We start from the raw sequence: 23,443 nt of genomic DNA, 5'->3' as shown, positions 1-23,443 counted from the left end.
GAAGTTAAACCTTTTTCTTATTTTAGTTAATAAAATAATGATTTTAATGAATAATCTTACATTAAATGCCTTTTGTAACAGAATATGCCTTTAATATAATATGCAGTACTCGCATCTAATTTGTTAATCTTAATTTTAGTTCATGTTTTCTTCCCGAACCGCTCCAAATTCGTCCTCCATCTTCTTGCTCTCTGATTGGTCGGCTCGCTGATTGAGCCTCTCTCTGATTGGCGGAAAGTTCCGGGCTGGGGCGGGTCTCTCCACGGACTTTTGTTTTCTCGCCTGCGGCTGAAATTTGGACGGTGCGGATCTGCTGGAGGCGGTTTGGACTCTTGGTTCCGCTGTTTGGTTGTGGATACATGAGGAGTTCGGTTCCGTTCTGGTTCTGTGCGTGTTTCTGGGCCTCTGCCTGCTCTCTGGGAGCGCTTTCCGCTCGGACTGTCATTGAGAAGGTCCACATGTTGGCTGGCTGGAGACACTTTCTGCATCTTTTTCCATCTGGAAATCTCATTTTTCTGAGGAGTTTGTTGGAGGTCAAAATTTCTGCTCTGCTCGGATAAATTTACAGTAAGTCTGACTTTATTCTGAATATATGAAGCAGATTAAACCTAATTTTTGTGGATAATATCCAAGAAACCAACTTTGTTTATTGTAAATAACGATTGTACACATTTGTCCTAATTAAATCCTCATTTAAAAAGTTTCCCAGACATCTAAAAGTCCTCTATAATCTGTCAGACCAATAAAGCAACTATAACCCAAACGTTTATTTAGTCCTGATTGGAAATACAGCCTGGACAACAGGCTGGTAAAAATCGGTACCGACACCGGATCTCCTCTAAGTTATGGGTGAGAATTTATGTTGCATAAAGATTAAAAGTGTCTGCTGTGAGGAGAACCATGTGGACGGGATAAATCTGCTACTTCCAGAACATCTGGCCGATTTATCTCCGTAATAAACCCATCAGCTGCTTCTGACCGGGACTTTTAAAGCCCTTTAACTTCTGAAGCTTCAGTTTTTACTCTTTGTACTTTTACTATTACACGAAGAAAGAAGCTAAAACGTGACACAACTGATAACCTCTTATTTATTGGTGGAAAAAAAAGCACTTTTATTACAGTTATACTATAAAATTAAGCAATACAGGAAACATTTAGTTGTTGTTCATCAGGAAACATGTTTATTGTTCATAATTTATTGTTTATTGAATATATTCTGCTTCTATCCTGTTATTAGCTGCACAGCCTGCAGTCTGCTGCTTTACATGTCAGCTTCCTTTCACTGCGCCCAGGAAATCTGTTTTTAACAAACATTTTACTTTAGTTTTAAGAAAATCACGAAAGGGAAATGATAAATATGTTCTACTGTAGAAATGATTAATTTTGATAGAAGTTATGCCAAAAAATGACGCCGTAACAAAATAATGTTCCTCCCAGGTTACTAATGTTGTTCCTTGCAGAAATGAAAAGAGAAAAAACATTTAAGCTAAGCAATAATGTTAGCTCTGCTAATGCTAAGCTGCTAGAACATAAAGATGTGAGCAGAAGCTAACATTTAACTGCTAGACATGTAAAACATTAGCAGAAGCAAATGATAAACCGATAAACACAAAAAATACAAAAAAATTAGCAGAAGCTAACAATAAACTGCTAAGCAAAGAAATTAGCTGAATCTAGTGTTAAACTGCTAAACATGTAAAAAACTGCTAGCGCTATTCTGTTGCATATAAAATATTAGAAGATGCTAGCATCAAACCTCTAAACACGTACAAAAATAAGCAGAAGCAAATAATAAACACATTTTAAAAAATTAGCGGAAGCTAACGCTAACTGTCTCTCATCTGTGAAACTCGCTAACAACAAAGTCCTCAGATTCCTATTATTACGTTAGCGCCGTATTAGCAGATGACAAACATTTGATGTCACTTAATTTCCTCTGTCTCATGAAAATGAGGAACATTTTATGGCAATAATTGGTTAAAAATGGCGGCCAGCTAAATGTCTGTCATGCATAGCAAACATCCGAACTGAGGCGTTAGCATGCTAATCCTGATGCTCGTATTCAGACTTGGTAGGTTTCTACAGTAACGTGCTGCAGCCGTTAGGAACAGTGTGAATGTTTCACCTGCTTCAGTTTTTGCGGGTCTGGAGGTTTTGGTTCCCGTTCTCTGAGTCCGGGCCAAAGTCCGGAGGTCAACGCAGAAGATGACCTTTTCTTGGATCAGGATGTCGTTTCTCTGCATCAGTATGAACTTCTGCGTCTTCCCGCCGTCCAGGTCGCCTCGCCTCGCCGCTTCTCCGTAAAAACAAAATGGAGGTTCTGTGGATTGGTCTGCTGCTGCTGGAGGCGATCATGATGTCATCGGCGGCCAGAGGTGAGTCCGCCGCGGGACAGCGACTGAGGTTTCCGTGAACACGGAGACACTTCACCGGACGCTCTGCTGGCTAACCTGATTACTTCTTACAACCTGAGCCAGTGGGAGCATGTAGACGTTTAAAGGGCCGGTATCAGATTTCGTTTTCCCCCCATCAAAAACAAACATGGAGGTTTGTTTTGATTCGTTAATGTTTGAGAAATTATTTGATCTCCATGGCAACCATTCAGCTGCTAAACGTCTGGGTGGACCTAGCCCCGCCTTCCACACTCAGCTCCTTCAGACTAGCCAGCAGCAATTAGCAGGCAGCTAATTGCAGATTTAACGCTGCATTCAGAATCAGCGCGTCCATTTGAGTTGAATTTATGAAGCCAAACTAAAAGTTAGAAATTTAGAAAATGTATTTTTGAAAAGGGTTTCGTAGAGATACTGATTCCAGTCGTTTCTCTTTGTGCTTTTACGCTCTGACAATCTGCATATCAGTAAAACATTTAGCCAGCTGAACTCTAGCAGCTCTTATTTCTCACATAATGTATAATTATTGTTACTAAAATACTAAAGCTGATGGAAAATGTTGCCAAATATTCAGAAATATTTTTATTTCACAGTAAAATGCTGATTTTGTTTTTGGAATATTTGCTGAGCTCCACAGTAAATCCTGTATTTCCTGCTTCAGGACGGATCGACCCAAATAAAGACATTGATCTCTTTGAAGTACAGATTTAAACTCTGATGCACGTCTCAGTCAGGTGATTAATTATTGATTGATGAATTGGAAAGTTTTAGTTTCCTGTCGACGCTCCGACCGAACAAACGAGCCGGGAACGTCAGGAAACGTCTTCTGCTGTAAATTCCCTCCGACACGCCGGCGGCGTCGCTCTGCTGCTGACCTCAGGGGTCAGAGGTCATCTTAGCTAACAGATAGCTCCTCTCCTCAGCCGGTACCGTTCAGCTGCTGTTGCATCGTTCTAACAATTCATTCTTATTTCTTTCTTTGATGAATCGGATCGATTTTGTTCTTTTGCCTTTTTAAATTGATATTGTTTAAATCCAAACGTTTCTTTTATGATTCTCTTTTTTTGGGGGGGAAATTCTAGACTTTTCCAAGATTGGGGGTCCGGAGCCCCCTGTACCCCCCCCCTGGTTTACGCCCATGGTCTCCGGTCCGCTTGGCGTTCACATATAACCGAGCCAGAGTTCACTTCAACCGAACCCAGACCCAGGTTTGGAGAACCAGAGGTCAAAGGTCAATTAGAGTTCACGCCTCACCAACTGAACAGGACTTTATAGAAAGGCGGACCGGAGCCGGGTCGAGGCGGTCTCTGATTGGTTCTGTTCTGTTTCGCCGGTGCCGGGTCATAAATTGAGGTTCCAGTCGGATCCGGTTCGACTTGTTGAGTCCTGCAGTCTGGGCCCGACGCGGCCGCCCCGGACGGGACGCTGTGTGGGACGCAGAGGTCCGTCCTCATGCTGTCGGACGTCCTGGAGCGTCGGAACCAGGCGGTTCTGTTCCTCTGTTTTCTGCTAGCGCTGCGTCCCGTTGGACCCGTTTAGTCACCGTTTGCTTTGGGTCCGTCTGGCTCTGCGGGGGGCCGCCGACGTTTCACAGCAGGAAGGAGAGCAGACGACTCCACCAACGACTTTAACCTCTGATGAACCTCCATCCAGAGGTTTCATCCGATCGGCTGCTGGAAACTTTCTGTTCCCATTCTGATTGAACGCATCATCACTAAAATCAATATTGGCAAATTATTGACTCAGAATTAACTCCTATATTTTGCTGAAAAGTTACTTTTAAGTTAGTTTTGTTTGATTTGAAGTGTACTAAGATATTTGCAATAGTATGGAGAGAAATTTGTTCCAATATTTTTAGGAATAATATTAATAATATTTCTGATGTTAATTAGAAAAAAAAGAATTTAACGCTGACCAATAGAAATTCACAAAAGTGTGAAATGGAATCAGGAAAACACGATTTCAATAAAAATCCACTAGTAAATAATAATTAAAAAAAGTTTTTAAATTATTTAAAATTGAAATCTGAAAAAAAAAAAAAAACTAAAAAAATTATTAGAAAAAATATAATTTGAAAAAATAGCAATAAATGAGGTTCAAGTTCTGCCCAAACATTGTAAAAATACTAAATGTTTATTTTTATCAAAAAATGTGCAAAGTTTTAATGTTAAAATGTTTTTCTTTCCATGTGTTTGTTGCTTGCAATAATATTGGCACCAATTTCCCTCCATACGAAGTGTCTTTGCCGTGCCGCTCCTCCGAACCTGCAGCACCTGTAGTGCTTCAGATGGAATCAAACATCCGTGTTTTAGTCCGCAGGAATATTAAACGAGGTTTGGAGGAAATTCATCCGTGTCGCGTTTCTTGGCCTCCGCCCCGACATGTTCACGACATTCTGATGCATTTTTCCAGTTGCTGTTTTTCAGAACCAAACCTCGTTAGAGTCTCATCGTGAGGAGAACCGTCGGGTCGGGTCGGGTCGGGTCGGGTCGGGTTGTTTTCTCTGCCGCTCCGTCATTCTGAGGCTCATCAGACTTCCCGGTCCGTTCTGGTTCTGATCGGCTGTTCTGTTTGTCAGAGAGTCCAGGATGGGAAATACGAACCCGACGCACTGAAGTGGTTCAGAGCAGTGGTGTCCAAATGGCGGCGCAGGGGCCGCTGGCGGTCCTCTGCAGGACTTTGGGCGGCCCCTGGGAGTGGAGGAGACTTCCTTCCTTCAGAGAGAACTTCTTTATGGAAAATATTTCTGCATTTATCTTAAAGGATTTTCACCAAAAGAAATAAAACCATCAACTCCAGAGTTTGGAAACTTGTCCTCTGTAGAGTTTACCGGGCCGCTTTCTGCTGAAAATGATGACTTTCAATAAAATACATGTTTCAGACCATTAGCTGAGAAAATAACAAGAAAACAGCAGAAAAACCCAAATAAAAGTCGACAGAACCAACCAGAACCAGAGGAACAGAACCAAACCAGAACCAGAGGAACAGAACCAAACCAGAACAGAACCAGAACCAGAGGAACAGAACCAGGTAAACGGAACCAGAACAGAACCAAACCAGAACCGGAGGAACAGAACCAGAGGAACAGAACCAAACCAGAACCAAACTAGAACCAGGTAAACGGAACCAAACGAGAACCAGAGGAACAGAACCAGAGGAACAGAACCAACCAGAACCAGAGGAACAGAACCAGAATAACAGAACCAAACCAGAACCAGGTAAACGGAACCAACCCAGAACCAAACCAGAACCAGGTAAACGGAACCAAACCAGAACAAGAGGAACAGAACCAAACCAGAACCAGGTAAACAGAACCAAACCAGAACCAGGTAAACAGAACCAAACCAGAACAAGAGGAACAGAACCAAACCAGAACCAGAGGAACAGAACCAGAGGAACAGAACCAAACCAGAACCAGGTAAACAGAACCAAACCAGAACCAGGTAAACGGAACCAAACCAGAACCAGAGGAACAGAACCAAACCAGAACCAGGTAAACGGAACCAGAACAGAACCAGAGGAACAGAACCAAACCAGAACCAGGTAAATGGAACCAACCCAGAACCAAACCAGAACCAGGTAAACGGAACCAAACCAGAACCAAACCAGAACCAGGTAAACGGAACCAAACCAGAACCAGAGGAACAGAACCAGAGGAACAGAACCAGAGGAACAGAACCAGAGGAACAGAACCAAACCAGAACCAGGTAAACAGAACCAAACCAGAACCAGGTAAACGGAACCAAACCAGAACCAGGTAAACGGAACCAGAACAGAACCAGAGGAACAGAACCAAACCAGAACCAGGTAAACGGAACCAAACCAGAACCAAACAGAACCGGAGGAACAGAACCGAACCAGAAGAACAGAACCAAACCAGAACCGGAGGAACAGAACCAGGTAAACGGAACCAAACCGGAACCAGAGGAACAGAACCAAACCAGAACCAGGTAAACGGAACCAAACCGGAACCAGAGGAACAGAACCAAACCAGAACCAGGTAAACGGAACCAAACCGGAACCAGAGGAACAGAACCAAACCAGAACCAGGTAAACGGAACCAAACCAGAACCAAACAGAACCGGAGGAACAGAACCGAACCAGAGGAACAGAACTAACCAGAACCGGAGGAACAGAACCGAACCAGAGGAACAGAACCAACCAGAACCGGAGGAACAGAACCAGAGGAACAGAACCAAACCAGAACCAGAGGAACAGAACCAGAGGAACAGAACCAAACCAGAACCAGGTAAACGGAAACAAACCAGAACCGGAGGAACAGAACCAGAGGAACAGAACCAAACCAGAACCAGAGGAACAGAACCAGAGGAACAGAACCAAACCAGAACCAGGTAAACGGAACCAAACCGGAACCAGAGGAACAGAACCAAACCAGAACCAGGTAAATGGAACCAAACCAGAACCAAACAGAACCGGAGGAACAGAACCGAACCGGAGGAACAGAACCAACCAGAACCGGAGGAACAGAACCAGAGGAACAGAACCAAACCAGAACCAGAGGAACAGAACCAGAGGAACAGAACCAAACCAGAACCAGGTAAACGGAAACAAACCAGAACCGGAGGAACAGAACCAGAGGAACAGAACCAGGTAAACAGAACCAAACCAGAACCAGAGGAACAGAACCAACCAGAACCATGGGTCCGGCAGCTGTCCGTCTTGGCGCTGTGTGAGGAGGTGAATGGGGTCCAACCAACTGAAACTGTTCTGTGGACAAGCTGCTAACTTTCCCTTCACAATAAGAGCTCAGAATCGGCGTCTAACAGCTGTTTCTGTTGCTATGGAAACGCCACGACTTCCTTTATTTCTTTAACTCTCTTAATCTGCGCTCACTGGGAAATTATTTAATTCGGATTAAAAACATTTAAGAAGCTCTGGGAGGTTTATGGACTGAACTCATCCAGTCATTTCCGCCACTCAAAGCGCGTCACACTCCAGTTCATTCACCCATTCATGCACTCACACATTCACACGCAGATCAGTAGGCAATCTGGCAGGAGGAAGCTGGAATCGAACCTACAACCTTCCCACTGCTCCACCCACACAGCCAGGGGTTGACGTCTAATCTGATGTTTTATTATGTTGGAGTTTTAAATATTTTCCTGCCTGGTGGCTGATCTGCGTTTCAGTTTGTACCAGAGTTACTGTAATGCGCAGCAGCTGTGATGTGTTTGTAAAAAGCCGTTTTTATCCGTTGATTTGGTTTGTAAACGCAGCGTTTCATATTCTGATCCGTCTGCCGGGTCTCATTTTCCTTTAAGAACTTAAGATCTTTAATAGCCTCCCTGAATGCTATGCTAGGGTAGCACTTTAGCATTACATTTAGCCAAATGCTACGTTGGTTTAGCACTTTGTCAATAGCTTACGCTAAATACCATGTTTGTATGGCACTTTAGCCTTAGCTTAGCCCAAATATGATGTTGATGTAGCACTTTAGCATTGACTTTTTTTAATGCTATGTAGTGTAGCACTTTAGCGTTAGCTTTGCTAGGTACTGTGTTGTTATAGCGCTCTAGTGTTAGTTTCTGCTGTGACGTGTAGCACTTTAGCATTAGCGGTGCTAATGTTTACGATTAGTGCTTGAGGATTAGCACAGCTAACGTTTTAGCTAGCGGTTCCCTCCGCTGGTTCCAAACACCAGCTGTGTTCAATCTGATGTTTAAATCTATTTTAGAGACTAATCAAACTTCCTGGTTTTGAACATTTAAGTTTTAGAAAATCTAGATTATTTTAACCACTTTGAACGACAGAAACATGATTTCTGTCGTTCAAAGTGATGAAAAACCAGTTTTTCAAAAATATTTTCTATCGTCTGTAATTCATTTTTAAGAAAACTTGATTTGTTATGAAGAAATGTGTGATTTTAATTTCCCCAACGTGAAGAAGCTGTTTGGCTGTGAAAGTGTCTGATTTCGTGACTTTATGAAAAAATTCCCCGTCTGAGGAGCCGACGCACGGCGGACGTTACGAAGTCTCGCTCCGACTCGATTATTGCTAATAAATCGAAAAGCAACAGAGGAAAGCACAGCCGACATTTCTGGCATTTTTTCCCAAAGCAAGAGGCCAAACATTGACCAGATCTGTAAAAGATTATAAAAACAGATACCGGGTCGGGTCTCCAGTGAAAGCGGGGGACGCTAATCCCTCGCTATGCTAACGTGTAGCTGGAAGGCCAGCAGACCAGTAAGCTGCGTTAATCATTCCTGCTGCTCGACCCTTCACACCGCCGGCTCAGCGTTCTGATTACCAGAGTAATCCCTGTGTTGTGCTGGCACCGTCGTCACGCTGGGGCACAACAGGCCTTTTCTCTGCATGTAATCAGCAACGCTACTTACGAGGCTAATGCTTTCTGCTAATGCTCTCTGGGATTTAACCGCTCAGCTGCAGGGGAGGGACGGAAAGCTTGAGAAGAGTCTGGATCAGTTTAAACTGGACCAGTTTGACCTCCTCTCTGATTGGTCGAGCTTCCATGATGTCACTCAACAAGGACGTGAGTTTCAGGTGAAACAATAAAATGTATTCAGTGGGCTGAACTTATCCATCTGTCAATCAATCAATCATGGACTCACATGTTGATGTAAAACCTCCATCTTTAAACCTCTTCCTGCGTTTCTCCATCCGTTTCTCGTCAGAGGCTGAAATTCTTATTGAGTGTCTGTTATCTGCTGGAAGTCTTGCTCTCTCTCACCCTCTGGCAGCCTGAATTTCTCTGACTTCTATTCTAAACACAGTGAGTCTTCTTCTCCCAGTAGCAGCTTCTGCACTGAAGAGTGTCGCCAGCGCTGCCTGGTGGCCAGATGGTGTAGTTCAATCACCGGTCATTCTGTCGGGGACACAGTTTGTCTGATTTAGTGTCAAATGAACATTTCTGAGAGGAGAAACGTTGGAAAGTTTCGTGTCTGTTCAGGAGAATGAAACGTGTGAAGAGTTTCTGATTAAAACCAAACGACACCGATGATGATTCTGGATTATTATGGATATTTCTGGATGTTTCTGGATTATTTTGGATATTTCTGGATGTTTCTGGATTATTTTGTATATTTCTGGATGATTCTTGATTATTCTGGATATTTCTGGATGATTATGGATGTTTCTGGATTATTCTGGATTATTCTGGATATTTCTGGATGATTATGGATGATTCTGGATATTTCTGGGTGATTCTGGATTATTCTGGATATTTCTAGACGATTGTGGATGTTTATGGATATTTCTGGATGATTCTGGATTATTCTGGATATTTCTGGATGATTATGGATATTTCTGGATTATTCTGGATTATTCTGGATATTTCTGGATGATTATGGATGTTTCTGGATTATTCTTGATTATTATGGATATTTCTAGACGATTGTGGATGTTTATGGATATTTCTGGATGATTCTGGATTATTCTGGATATTTCTGGATGTTTATGGATATTTCTGGATGATTCTGGATTATTATGGCTATTTCTGGATTATTATGGATATTTCTGGATGATTCTGGATTATTCTGGATATTTCTGGATGTTTCTGGATGATTCTGGATGATTTTGGATATTTCTGGGTGATTATGGATTATTCTGGATATTTCTGGGTGATTCTGAATATTTCTGGATGTTTTATGGATATTTCTGGATGTTTTATGGATATTTCTGGATGATTATGGATATTTCTGGATGATTATGGATATTTCTGGATGATTATGGATATTTCTGGATGTTTTATGGATATTTCTGGATGATTCTTGATTATTATGGATATTTCTGGATGTTTTATGGATATTTCTGGGTGATTCTGGATATTTCTGGGTGATTCTGGATATTTCTGGATGTTTATGGATATTTCTGGATGTTTCTGGATGATTCTGGATGATTTTGGATATTTCTGGGTGATTATGGATTATTCTGGATATTTCTGGGTGATTCTGAATATTTCTGGATGATTATGGATATTTCTGGATGATTATGGATATTTCTGGGTGATTCTGAATATTTCTGGATGTTTTATGGATATTTCTGGGTGATTATGGATATTTCTGGGTGATTATGGATATTTCTGGATGATTCTGGATTATTCTGGATATTTCTGGGTGATTATGGATATTTCTGGATATTTCTGGATGTTTTATGGATATTTCTGGATGATTCTTGATTATTATGGATATTTCTGGATGATTCTGGATATTTCTGGATGTTTATGAATATTTCTGGATGATTCTGGATTATTATGGCTATTTCTGGATTATTATGGATATTTCTGGATGATTCTGGATTATTCTGGATATTTCTGGATGTTTCTGGATGATTCTGGATGATTTTGGATATTTCTGGGTGATTATGGATTATTCTGGATATTTCTGGGTGATTCTGAATATTTCTGGATGATTATGGATATTTCTGGATGATTATGGATATTTCTGGGTGATTCTGAATATTTCTGGATGTTTTATGGATATTTCTGGGTGATTATGGATATTTCTGGGTGATTATGGATATTTCTGGATGATTCTGGATTATTCTGGATATTTCTGGGTGATTATGGATATTTCTGGATATTTCTGGATGTTTTATGGATATTTCTGGATGATTCTGGATATTTCTGGATGTTTATGAATATTTCTGGATGATTCTGGATATTTCTTTATGTTTCTGGGGAAATAATCGTTGATGTTCATGTTTGTGATGGTGGGAAAACCGCGGGCCGTCCAGAATCACAGGTTCCCACCTGCGTTTCAGTTTGTACCAGATGTACTGTAATGCGAAGCAGCTGTGATGTGTACAGTACAGTACAGTATTTCTGAATACTCTGAGGAGTATTTTACAGCTGATTGCGTTATAAAAGCATAACAGGACTCGTGTTGTTCACTGCTATCACCCAGTAGTGTTGATCTGCTGCCGTCTCATTCAACATAACTTTTCTGCCAGAAAAAGGAGCGTATTTTAAGTAAATTATTATTTCAACCTCAGTGTAATAAGATATTTGCAGCAGAAGCCTGACCAAAAATACTTTAGCGTTTTTGCAGAGCTGGAGCAGAAATGTCCTCCATCAGAGTTTCCTGCAGAAGCAGCAAAGCAGAGGCCGATTATTCGGTTATTTCCGTCAGTTTCCAGCCTGAAACGGCGTCCAGCAGCGTTCAGGTCGGAGTGAACGATAAACGAGGTCGTTCAAGGTCAGATCTGCTTCAAAACCATCCAAGTTTCTGTTGGTTTCTGTGTTAGCATGTGACGGAGGAGCTGCTGTCGCCTCATTCAGGCTCAGAGACGCTGATGACAGGAAATGAAGAAAACTGACAGGAAGTACCCGAGCCTGAAGCTGATTGGTTATTATTCAGCCGTTTCATGGTTTTCCTGTAAATTACATGTGGAAACAAACAAATATTAGCATGCTAACCACTCAGGTTGGAGGTTGTTCATATTTCCCAACAGCCACTTGAATTTCAGGATGACTGACGTTTTTCAAGATGGCCGCCGTTTTGAGCCTTTTAAGTCAGTTACTGGTGTAAAATGTTCCCCATTTTTGTGACTTTTTAATGAATTTATCATGTTTTCCTCTTTGCTCGTCATGTTCATTAAACTTTTAAGGGATGAAATGCAGCAGAATCGGAAACTGAAGACTTTGCTGTTAGCGAGTCTCAGACCAGGAAAGAGATGAAGAAACGGTCGACTTAGTGATTAGCGTTAGCTTCCATTTATTGTTTTATGTGTTTAACGGTTTAGCGTTAGCTTCTGCTAATCTTTTTTTGGTTTAGTGGTTTAGAATTAGCGTCTGCTGATTTTTTTTATTGATTTTATCACCATTATTTTCTAAGTTTATTGCTTCAGCATTAGCTTTGGATAGTTTCTTGTCTGGCTAGTGGTTTAGCGTTAGCTTCTGGTAATATTTTTATGTATTTAGTGGTTTAGCATTAGCATAGCAGAAAGGACATATTCATGGAGGATTTCCCTGCTTCTTCATTGGGAGATATTTAAGATTAAATGAGCATGTAAAGATCTGGATTAGCATGTCACACACACACACACACACACACACACGGACACACACACACACACACACACAAAGAGGAGACTAAGACAGTGACTAGAGCTGAACAAATGGACTTAGTCACGGCTGAAGATTGGTGTGGAATGTGGGAGGGGGGCACGTGTGTGTCCGTGTGAGTTTGTGCGTGTTTGTATGTGTGTCCGTGTGTGTGTGTCTGTGTGTGCGTGTCCGTGTGTGTTTGTGTGTCCGTGTGTGTGTGTCTGCGTGTGCGTGTGTGTGTGTGCGTGTCCGTGTGTGTTTGTGTGTCCGTGTGTGTGTGTGTGTCCGTGTGAGATTGTGTCCGTGTGAGTTTGTGCGTGTTTGTGTGTGTGTCCGTGTGTGTGTGTCTGCGTGTGCGTGTCCGTGTGTGTCTGTGTGTGCGTGTCCGTGTGTGTGTGTGCGTGTCCGTGTGTGTTTGTGTGTCCGTGTGTGTGTGTGTGTCCGTGTGAGATTGTGTCCGTGTGAGTTTGTGCGTGTTTGTGTGTGTGTCCGTGTGTGTGTGTCTGCGTGTGCGTGTCCGTGTGTGTCTGTGTGTGTGTGTGTGTCGGGGTGTGTGTGTGTGTCCGTGTGTGTGTGTGTGTGTGCCTGGAATGTTTGACTCCCCACCCGGTGAACCAGAAAACTCACCTGTGGAGGAGGAGGAAGTTCAAGAGGATGAGGATCGAGATGAGATTTTATTTTTGTTTCAGGTTTTAATCACCTTACAGAGGAAACGTGATTAAAACCAATTAAATAAAAAATGCATCAGCTTCAGGTATGAATATCTGTAATGCAGAGGCTGATAAAGCAGATTTCTGATTAATTTGTCTAATAGGTTAAATAAATTAACACGTGTGATGAACCAAAATGGTTCAACATTTCATTGATTTATATTCAGAATCAATAAATTGTGGACGAACTGCTAAATGAGCCCATGGCAGAGAAACGACTTAGTTACAGGAAAACCTTTTATCCACCGCCCTGGGTGGCTGTGCTAACTAGCCTTAGCATTCAAAACATGCTACGCTAGCTGCAGCTAACAGAGAACGAAGGACCCGCCTCCCTCCTTGCTCTGATTGGTTGTTTCTAGTTATCATTTGGGAGAAGATAAAGGAATCAGAGTTTCTGTCCAACACCAAACTCTAAGTTTCAACAAATATTGTTTATTAAAGCTACAAAACGTTAGGATGGACATAAACATGAGCTGATGTCATCAATCTGATCTCTGATTAGTGCGTCTCTATAATCTGCCTCATTCATGTGGTGGAGTTGCAGTTAAATATTCCCCTGGATTGAGTTGCTGTGTGTGTGTGTGTGTGTGTGTGTGTGTGTGTGTGTGTGTGTGTGTGTGTGTGTGTGTGTGTGTGTGTGTGTGTGTGTGTGTGTGTGTGTGTGTGTGTGTGTGTGTGTGTTAATGAGTAACAGCGTCAACTGCTTATCTAAACAGGTAGCTGTTCTGCTGCGGTCACTTTGACTGGAAACCAGTGGAACCACAGAACCCAGTGGTGTGTGGTTCAGTGGGTTCCTGCTGAGACGGATCCACAGCTGGTGCCTGAAACCAGCAGCGAGTGAAAACCCAATCTGACCCGGCTCAGGTTCCCTCAGCACCTGCTGCGCCACATGCAGCAGCCAGAGGCGGCCGGGTCGCTGCGGACAGCAGCGTGTTTGTTTAGCAGCATGCTAGCAGCGCTAGTAGCATGCTAGCAGCGCTAGTAGCATGCTAGCAGCGCTAGTTCGTTAGCTAGCTAGTTAAGCTAAAACCAGTTTGGCTTCAGATGCTTTGATTCAGTTTCTGCATCTTTGAATCCTGTTTTTTTTCTTAGTCAGGGTCAGGATGAAGGGTTTAAAATTGTTAGAATGTTAATAGATAGAGGAAATTAAGAATAAAAAATAAAATACAAATAAAATTCTCACGATGGCAGTGCAAAAATATTTAAAATATTAAAATAAATTCTTGCTGTAAATTAAGAAAAAAATGAAAAGATAAGAAACAATCTTGTAAAAAAATAAAAAGGAATAAAATCCTAAAAAGAATTATAATAAAAAATCAAGATGATGAAAAGAAAAATTCAGAATTCCTATAAAATAAAAGGGAAAAATCCTATTACAGAAAAATAAATAAAAATAAATAAATTTAGAAAATTCTTAGTCTAAAAATCAAATAAATAAATGAAAAGAATTATTTGGTTTTTCAAAAGAAAACAAAAAAGATGAATAAAACATACATCTAGAGATGAAGGAAAATATTTAAATTCTTTTCACAGAACATAAAAAATAAAAGTACTTTGTATAAATAAAATGAAAAGAAATAAAACAAAACTATAAATTAACAGACAAAAAAACCAAAATAAGAATTTTAAATATAAAATCTTAATGAAATAAAAATAATTCTATAAAAAATCGAGAGAAAAAGTGAAATAATCTGCCAACGGAACTAGAGCTTTTATTCAAAATTAAGAAATTATTCACTTAAACCAGCTTCTGCTACATGAATGTTTATGTTAGTTTTGACTTATTTCAAGTGTAATAAGACGTTGCACTAGAAAATAAACAAACATAGTTGGTGAGATTATTCCGTTTTTGCAGTGTAAACAGAAGGTGAGTTTCCATAGAACGTTAAACTTGATGTTTCATTAAAACTTTGAAAATGAACCGATTTTCTGCTCATTTCCAGTTCAGTGGAGAAACTTCAGTCATGAAGTTATTCTGTGCTCTTATTTTGAAAGCGAGTGAGTCATTTGGGTCTTTGTTCGGGTCTCGTTGGTCTTTGTTCGGGTCTTGTTGGTCTTGGTCTTTGTTCAGGTCTTTGTCTTTGTCCAGATATTGTTGGTCTTGTCCAGGTCTTTGTTCAGGTCTTGTCCAGGTATTGTTGGTTTTGGTCTTGTCCAGGTCTTGTTGGTCTTGGTCTTTGTTCAGTTCTTTGTCTTTGTTCAGATATTGTTGGTCTTGTCCAGGTCTTGTTGGTTTTGGTCATGTCCAGGTCTTGTTGGTCTTTGTTCAGGTCTTGTTGGTCTTGTCCAGGTCTTGGTCTTGTCCAGGTCTTGGTCTTGTCCAGATATTGTTGGTCTTGTCCAGATATTGTTGGTCTTGTCCAGGTCTTGGTCTTGTTCAGATATTGTTGGTCTTGTCCAGGTCTTGTTGGTTTTGGTCATGTCCAGGTCTTGTTGGTCTTTGTTCAGGTCTTGTTGGTCTTGTCCAGGTCTTGGTCTTGTCCAGGTCTTGGTCTTGTCCAGATATTGTTGGTCTTGTCCAGGTCTTGGTCTTGTCCAGATATTGTTGGTCTTTGTCCAGGTCTTGTTGGTCTTTGTTCAGGTCTTGTTGGTCTTGTCCAGGTCTTGTTGGTCTTTGTCCAGGTCTTGTTGGTCTTGGTCTTGTCCAGGTCTTGGTCTTGTCCAGATATTGTTGGTCTTGTCCAGGTCTTGTTGGTCTTTGTTCAGGTCTTGTTGGTCTTGGTCTTGTCCAGGTCTTGGTCTTGTCCAGGTCTTGTTGGTCTTTGTTCAGGTCTTGGTCTTGTTGGTCTTGGTCTTGTCCAGGTCTCGTTTGGGTCGTTGGGGGTTATCCTCCAGTTAGATGCCGGCAGGTGCAGCAGAGAGAAGAAAAGAAACGCCAAACAATAAAACCAGTAATTACAGCTGCTGCAGAAGTGGAGCTCAGAGAACATTCAGATTTCTCTCCCAGAGTTTTCCTGAAACCTGGTGACCGGGGTTCGCGTGTCTGTGAGAGTTCTCAGAACCGAGCGGTCCGGGCTGCACGGGTCGGGTTGCAGAACCAACCACTCAGCAGATTCCTCCAAGTTTTTCTGGCCGCTGTGTATTTTTCTTTTCCGAGTGTTTGAGCAGCAAGAGAGAAAGTGTGTGTGTCTGTGTGTGTGTTGCAGCCTCAGGTCCAGCGTAAACTGTCAGGTTGGAGGAACAAGCAGCAGCTGACCTGCTGACGGACTGGAAGTGAGAGGTCAGAGGTCAGAGGTTTCGGCCTGAGGGTGGCGCTGTAGCAGGCGGCGGTCTCGCTGTGTCTTGTGCCGATTGTTATGACTATAAATCGGCGAACAAGAAACTCTGGCACATTAAACCACTTAAAGGCCGTAGCCTGGAGGGACCCGGATGGGAGGCAGAACATGACTGCAGGGATCCAAACCTGCCCGATGAGAGCGGGAAAAGGCCGGACCTCTCCTGGTGGGTAGAGGGATCCAAACCTGCCCGATGAGAGCAGGAGAAGGCCGGACCTCTCCTGGTGGGTAGAGGGATCCAAACCTGCCCGATGAGAGCAGGAGAAGGCCGGACCTCTCCTGGTGGGTAGAGGGATCCAAACCTGCCCGATGAGAGCAGGAGAAGGCCGGACCTCTCCCCGTGGGTAGAGGGATCCAAACCTGCCCGATGAGAGCTGGAGAAGGCCGGACCTCTCCTGGTGGGTAGAGGGATCCAAACCTGCCCGATGAGAGCAGGAGAAGGCCGGACCTCTCCTGGTGGGTAGAGGGATCCAAACCTGCCCGATGAGAGCAGGAGAAGGCCGGACCTCTCCCCGTGGGTAGAGGGATCCAAACCTGCCCGATGAGAGCTGGAGAAGGCCGGACCTCTCCTGGTGGGTAGAGGGATCCAAACCTGCCCGATGAGAGCAGGAGAAGGCCGGACCTCTCCTGGTGGGTAGAGGGATCCAAACCTGCCCGATGAGAGCAGGAGAAGGCCGGACCTCTCCTGGTGGGTAGAGGGATCCAAACCTGCCCGATGAGAGCAGGAGAAGGCCGGACCTCTCCTGGTGGGTACAGGGATCCAAACCTGCCTGATGAGAGCTGGAGAAGGCCGGACCTCTCCTGGTGGGTAGAGGGATCCAAACCTGCCCGATGAGAGCTGGAGAAGGCCGGACCTCTCCTGGTGGGTACAGGGATCCAAACCTGCCCGATGAGAGCTGGAGAAGGCGAGACCTCTCCTGGTGGGTACAGGGATCCAAACCTGCCCGATGAGAGCTGGAGAAGGCCGGACCTCTCCTGGTGGGTAGAGGGATCCAAACCTGCCCGATGAGAGCAGGAGAAGGCGAGACCTCTCCCCGTGGGTAGAGGGATCCAAACCTGCCCGATGAGAGCAGGAGAAGGCGAGACCTCTCCCCGTGGGTAGAGGGATCCAAACCTGCCCGATGAGAGCAGGAGAAGGCGAGACCTCTCCTGGTGGGTAGAGGGATCCAAACCTGCCCGATGAGAGCAGGAGAAGGCGAGACCTCTCCCCGTGGGTAGAGGGATCCAAACCTGCCTGATGAGAGCTGGAGAAGGCCGGACCTCTCCTGGTGGGTACAGGGATCCAAACCTGCCCGATGAGAGCAGGAGAAGGCCGGACCTCTCCTGGTGGGTAGAGGGATCCAAACCTGCCCGATGAGAGCAGGAGAAGGCCGGACCTCTCCTGGTGGGTACAGGGATCCAAACCTGCCCGATGAGAGCAGGAGAAGGCCGGACCTCTCCTGGTGGGTACAGGGATCCAAACCTGCCCGATGAGAGCAGGAGAAGGCCGGACCTCTCCTGGTGGGTACAGGGATCCAAACCTGCCCGATGAGAGCTGGAGAAGGCCGGACCTCTCCTGGTGGGTAGAGTTATGCAACATGTTGCCCACCAGGTTATGTAGCAGGCTGCCCCAGTTGCTAAAAACTACCAGACCGACTGATTTTAGTGACATAGTGGGAGTAAAATATTGAATAAAATGTTGTGCTACATGCTACTGGCTTTATTTTACTCTACAAGAGGATCGCCAGTATTGTCTCCAAGTGCATTCTGGGTAAAGCTTGTCACCAGCCGTCCGTCATCATCAGTCACTTGGCAACAGACGGTGAACTAGCTAGAGCATTTTTACAGACCAAGTTAAACTGCATTCATACACAGATGGGTTGGAGGCTGAGTGCCTGTCATGACATCATCAATGTGACCATGACATCATCAGTGTGACAGCAGGACGCTGGAATCAAACCCACAGCTTTCCAACAATCCCTCAGTGCCGTCTGAGTTCAATTCACTACTAAAACTGGTCTAAAAAGCTTAGAACACTGAAGGTCCTTCTCAAAAAATGAGCATATTGTGATAAAGTTCATTATTTTCCATAATGTAATGATAAAAACTTTTTAAACTTTTATTGTTTTAATGCTGATGATGTTGGCAAACAGCTCATGAAAACCCAAACAATGAGCATATCATGAAAAGGTTCTCTGAATGAGCCGTTAACCATCATCTGAATCAACAAAGTAAATCTAAACACCTGCAAAAAGATTCCTGAGGCTTTTAAAAACTCCCAGCCTGGTTCATTACTCAAAACCGCAATCATGGGTCAGACTGCTGACCTGACTGCTGTCCAGAAGGTCATCATTGAGGCCCTCAAGCAAGAGGTGAGACACAGAAAGACGTTTCTGAACCAACAGGCTGTTCCCAGAGTATCAAGGCTCCTCAGTGGGAAGGAAAAAGTCTGACAGGAAACGCTGCAGAACCAGAAGAGGTGACCGGACCCTGAGGAAGATGGTGGAGAAGGACCGAGTCCAGACCGTGGGGGAAGCAGTGGACTGAGTCTGGAGTAGAAACATCCAGAGCCACCGTGCAGGAAAGGGGCTACAGGTGCAGCATTCCCCAGGTCAAAGGTCAAGCCACTGTTGAACCAGAAACAGCAGCAGAAGCGCCTGACCTGGGCTACAGAGAAGCAGCACTGGACTGTTGCTCAGTGGTCCAACGTACTTTTTTCGGATGAAAGAAAATTTTGGAAATCAAGGTCCCAGAGTCTGGAGGAAGACTGGGGAGAAGGAAATGCCAGAAGGCCAGAAGTCCAGTGTCCAGTACCCCCAGTCAGTGATGGTCTGGGGAGCCATGTCAGCTGCTGGTGTTGGTCCACTGGGTTTCATCAAGGGCAGGTCAATGCAGCAGCTATCAGGAGGTTTGGAGCACTTCATGCTTCCATCTGCTGAAAAGCTTTATGGAGATGAAGATTTCATTTTTCAGCTCAACCTGCTCACAGAGCCAAAACCACTGGTATACTCACCATGGTGCTACTGTTGGCCTGCCAGCTCTCCTGACCTGACAGCTTCATTTTTATCATTACATTATGGAAAATAATGAACTTCAATCACAATATGCTCATTTTTGAGAAGGACCTGTATATAGACGTTCAAATATCACAGAGTAAAAAAGGAGGATTTTCCTTTATGATTAATAAGTTATTGATTGTTTTTTAAAAGACAAAGTTTTGTTATAATGCAGCAGCAGCAGCCGGACTGTGAAACGGAGACACAAAGCGGCTGGCTGGAGTGGAAAGGTGGGAGGAAACGGCGAGGGAGGAAACCGGAGGGAGGCGATACGGAACCGGCAGTCCGCCGGCTGCCGGGCCGGGCAGCCTGACCCGTTACGGCGGCTCAGCCTGGAACAATGTGAGGTCACCGGGAGGAAGACATCCTGACAGCGGCAGGGAAATCCCAGTTCAGTCCAGTGCAGGTCAGAACCGACCCACTGGTCAGAACCGACCCACAGGTCAGAACCAACATGGAAAACAAACTTCATCCATAAAAGCAGCTGCTCATCTGCTTTGCATCCGATCCTCCACCGTCATGCATGGTGGCGGCTCTGTCATGCTGTGGGCCAGTTTCCCCTTGAGCTCTGTCAGAGTTTGTGATGTCATAAGCCAACAGAAAACTGGAGGCGCCTCGTCCTTCAGACGGCGATTAAAGCTGAAAACTCGTCTCTTGTTTTATGATTCTTGGCATTTTGGGAGAGCAGAGAAACCCTGAAGCTTTTTAAAGATCCAAACGTTCCTCCGCTCCTTCAGTCGGCTGGTTCTGGTTCTGGAGGCCCGGCCCGGTGTTGCTGTTGGCAGCAGTGCCAGATGGAGCGCGAGGGGAGAGCCGAGGAATGCGTTTGATGGAGAGGAGCTAACAGCGGGACATAGCTGGGATGTACTCTGGAGGCTGAAGGTGTGTGTGTGTGTGTGTGTGTGTGTGTTTGAGGATCATTATTAAAGTGACCTGACATAGTTTGAAGACGGTTCTGTTGAGATCTTTGTTTAGGGCTGAAACGATTAATCGTGATTAATCGATTTAGTCATCAATTAGTCGTTTGCTGGAGTAAACAGACTCAAATTTGCTGAAAGAGCACAGAGTGGTAATCAATCCAATTATTCATTTTTAGCTGCAGGTGCATCATTTGCTACACAACGAATGTCATGTTATTGAAATTTAGTCAATAACATGTTTATTTTCCAACTAAATTATCTGTTTATTTACATTTTGGATGCGTTTCTAATCACTGGCAGAGCGAGCCAGTCGGGCCAGGGGGCGGGGCTAATGACCGGGTCCAATAATAAAGCTCATGATAACTTAACTTTACAACATGGCCGCAACCGCGGAGCTAACAAGTTTCACCACCACAGAGCGACTCTGTCATTCTGGAACCCATCAGACATGAAGTACAACAAACCAAGAGAACAACAGAAACATCAGGCTAATGATGATGAAACAACACAAAGTCAAATCAGTTCAGAACCACGGAGAGCGAGCGGATCATTTCGACACTTTATCAATTTCAACTCAGAGCCTGGAGCAGCTAGCAGCTGCTGAAGCTTATTGTTGGCGCGTTGAACCGAGCACGCAGAGGCATGCGCAGTGTGTCGCAGCGCCTCGTGCGCCTTGACGCGATGAACCGAGCACGCAGAGGCATGCGCAGTGTGTCGCAGCGCCTCGTGCGCCTTGACGCGATGAACCGAGCACGCAGAGGCACGCAGAGGCATGCGCAGTGTGTCGCAGCGCCTCGTGCGCCTCTGCATGCTTGTAACTCGGCGCGGATCGCGCGCGCCGCCGTTCACACAAACTGGACGATGTGGAAGATGGTAGCTCAGGCCAGGCGGCTCCAATGTAAACCTTACCTATAAACGCCATGCTGCCGCCTTGGCTCCACAACGCGCTCAACCCGCGACTATAGCTCAGCCTTCAGTCCCTGACATCACCGCTGTCCCTCCGACAGAAAAAAGGGGACGTGAGCTCGGCGGCTGGGCTGATAACAGTTTACAATCAGTCTGGTTATGTCACACGTTGTGAATAGTGTCAGTTGCTACCTGTAACTAGTCCGGCTCCTTCGCTGGGCTGGCAGTTTTGGCGGGTCTGAATCGCTGCCAAGACAAAAGATGCGTCCAGTTTTTGGCATTTCTTTCCTCTCTTTTTTCCATCCTTTTCACTTTGCTGCTTCGTGGAGCTCCACTCACGTTAATGAGCTAAAAGCAGAGTTGAGGATGTGTGGCACAGCCGTGGTTAGCGTTAGCCTCTGCTGATTTTAAAACGTGTTTAGCATTAGCTCCCACTAATTGTTTAGTTAGCTTCTGTTCGTTTTTACTGGGTTTAGTGTTCACTTCTGTTAATACTTTTATGAATTAAGGGGTTTAGACTTAGCTTTCCAGTCAATTTTGTGTGTGTTTTTGAGTTTAGCGTTATTTAAGGTAATATTTTAGTGTTGGCTTCCGCCGATACTTTTTGTGCTGTTAGCATTACCTTCCTGTAAATTTTTTCGGTTTTATTTTTTGGTGGTTAGTGAAGATAATTTCTGGTTAGCAGTGCCCAATAACGACTGCTGATTATTTCAAACACATATTCGCCGTGCCTCATGGACATTATAGACGTCCATGAGGCGTCTATAATGTAAGGATAGACGCCTCATGGACCGCTCTCGCCTATTGTAGCTGACGAGATTTAGGGCGGCCATCTTGGAGAGGTCGACCGCTCCACTCAGCGTTATGTGTTTAGCAGCACAATGACGTATCAGCGCATTTAATCAATCGTAACATGCCTTTTTGTTACTGGAAACTATATTCAAACATCTATCAAAGCTACATTTATAAACAATTGTATTTTAAAAGTATTTTTTAATTGTATTAATACATAGGTCAGCATATTTAAATATGCTTAGTGGGGAAAACACTAAGCATATTTAGAATATTCTGATATTGATGTACGATGAGCATATTACAAACCACACAGCCATTCATAATTTAATTGTTTAGTAATATCAATACATATTTATATAAATATACAAACAAATAAATAAGGATTAATAATGACACAAATAAGTAATGATTAATACTAAATAATATATATTAGAGCCGCCATGGTACAGCCTAATGTATATTATCTGTCGGCTGTTTTCCAGCCGACTAGTTCTATCTTCAGAGATTCAGCAGCTGAGATTGAGTCTAAACTCCGATGTGAGATTCATCCTGCAGTGAATCCGTCTCTCTTTATAGATTCTCCCTCTTCTTCCTCACATCGTGTCTTTAGGAAACCTTCAAAACAAAAACGGAAGATTTGGGATGTATCTTACTAGTGAAAGAATTACATATAAATAATAGTCTTTACCACCTGTGTAAACTTTGCTGGTGAATGTTATAGCATGTAATATAAGTTTTATAATATGTTACATTGTCTAATTTCTAATGTAGACTCTTGTGTCAGATAATCTAAGTCAATGATAGTAAATATATATATATATATATATATATATATATATATATATATATATATATATATATTTACTATATATTTATAATGTATTCCTCAGTGATAATTGAATGTATTTTTATGACCGTTTTGAAAATTGGCGTCCAACTTGAATTTCCCTCAGCAGCTAAGGCTTTTTGTTCTTCTTCTGCTGCAGGTCCTCCCAGGGTGGCGGGGAAGGTGGCCCATCGTCAGAGCGTCCGTCTGGGTCGCACGGCCAAGCTGGCGTGCCCCGTGGAGGGCGACCCGCCGCCGCTCATGATGTGGACCAAAGATGGCCGACACATCCACAGCGGCTGGACCCGGTTCCGCGTGCTGCAGCACGGCCTGCGCATTAAGGAAGTGGAGACGGAGGATGCTGGCACCTACGTCTGCAAGGCCACCAACGGGTTTGGCAGCGTCAACATCAACTACACGCTGATTGTCATCGGTGAGTGCAACGCCGGTTATGATTTCGGATGAAACGGAGGAGCTGGTTTACGTTTTCATCGACAAATTGCTGAGATTGTTGAGACGTTTTAATCATTTAATTCTTCGGCGTTTGAGGCTCATCGTCTGG

The 23,443-nt window shown here is 43.9% G+C and overlaps 1 protein-coding gene across 3 annotated transcripts in view; it reads left to right on the top strand.

Annotated features, from left to right (window-relative positions):
• Positions 1 to 255: 255 nt before the first annotated feature.
• fgfrl1a (fibroblast growth factor receptor like 1a) overlaps positions 256 to 23,443 on the top strand; it is a 65,573-nt gene continuing 42,385 nt past the window's right edge. The window contains exons 1-3 of one of the 3 annotated variants that reach the window (XM_081611942.1): positions 257 to 567; positions 2,277 to 2,375; positions 23,042 to 23,314. In XM_081611942.1, coding sequence (XP_081468068.1) covers positions 2,312 to 2,375; positions 23,042 to 23,314 — 337 coding nt within the window. In that variant the 5' untranslated portion in view covers positions 257 to 567; positions 2,277 to 2,311. Of the gene's footprint in view, positions 568 to 2,276; positions 2,376 to 21,569; positions 21,645 to 23,041; positions 23,315 to 23,443 lie in introns of those variants that run through there. The other 2 variants (XM_081611944.1, XM_081611943.1) reach the window with 2 other exon arrangements.

The sequence above is a fragment of the Poecilia reticulata genome, chromosome 10 (assembly GCF_904066995.2).
Source record: "Poecilia reticulata chromosome 10, P_reticulata-male-v2, whole genome shotgun sequence".
NCBI lineage: Eukaryota > Metazoa > Chordata > Actinopteri > Cyprinodontiformes > Poeciliidae > Poecilia > Poecilia reticulata.
This window is presented reverse-complemented; position numbering and strand designations above follow the sequence as displayed.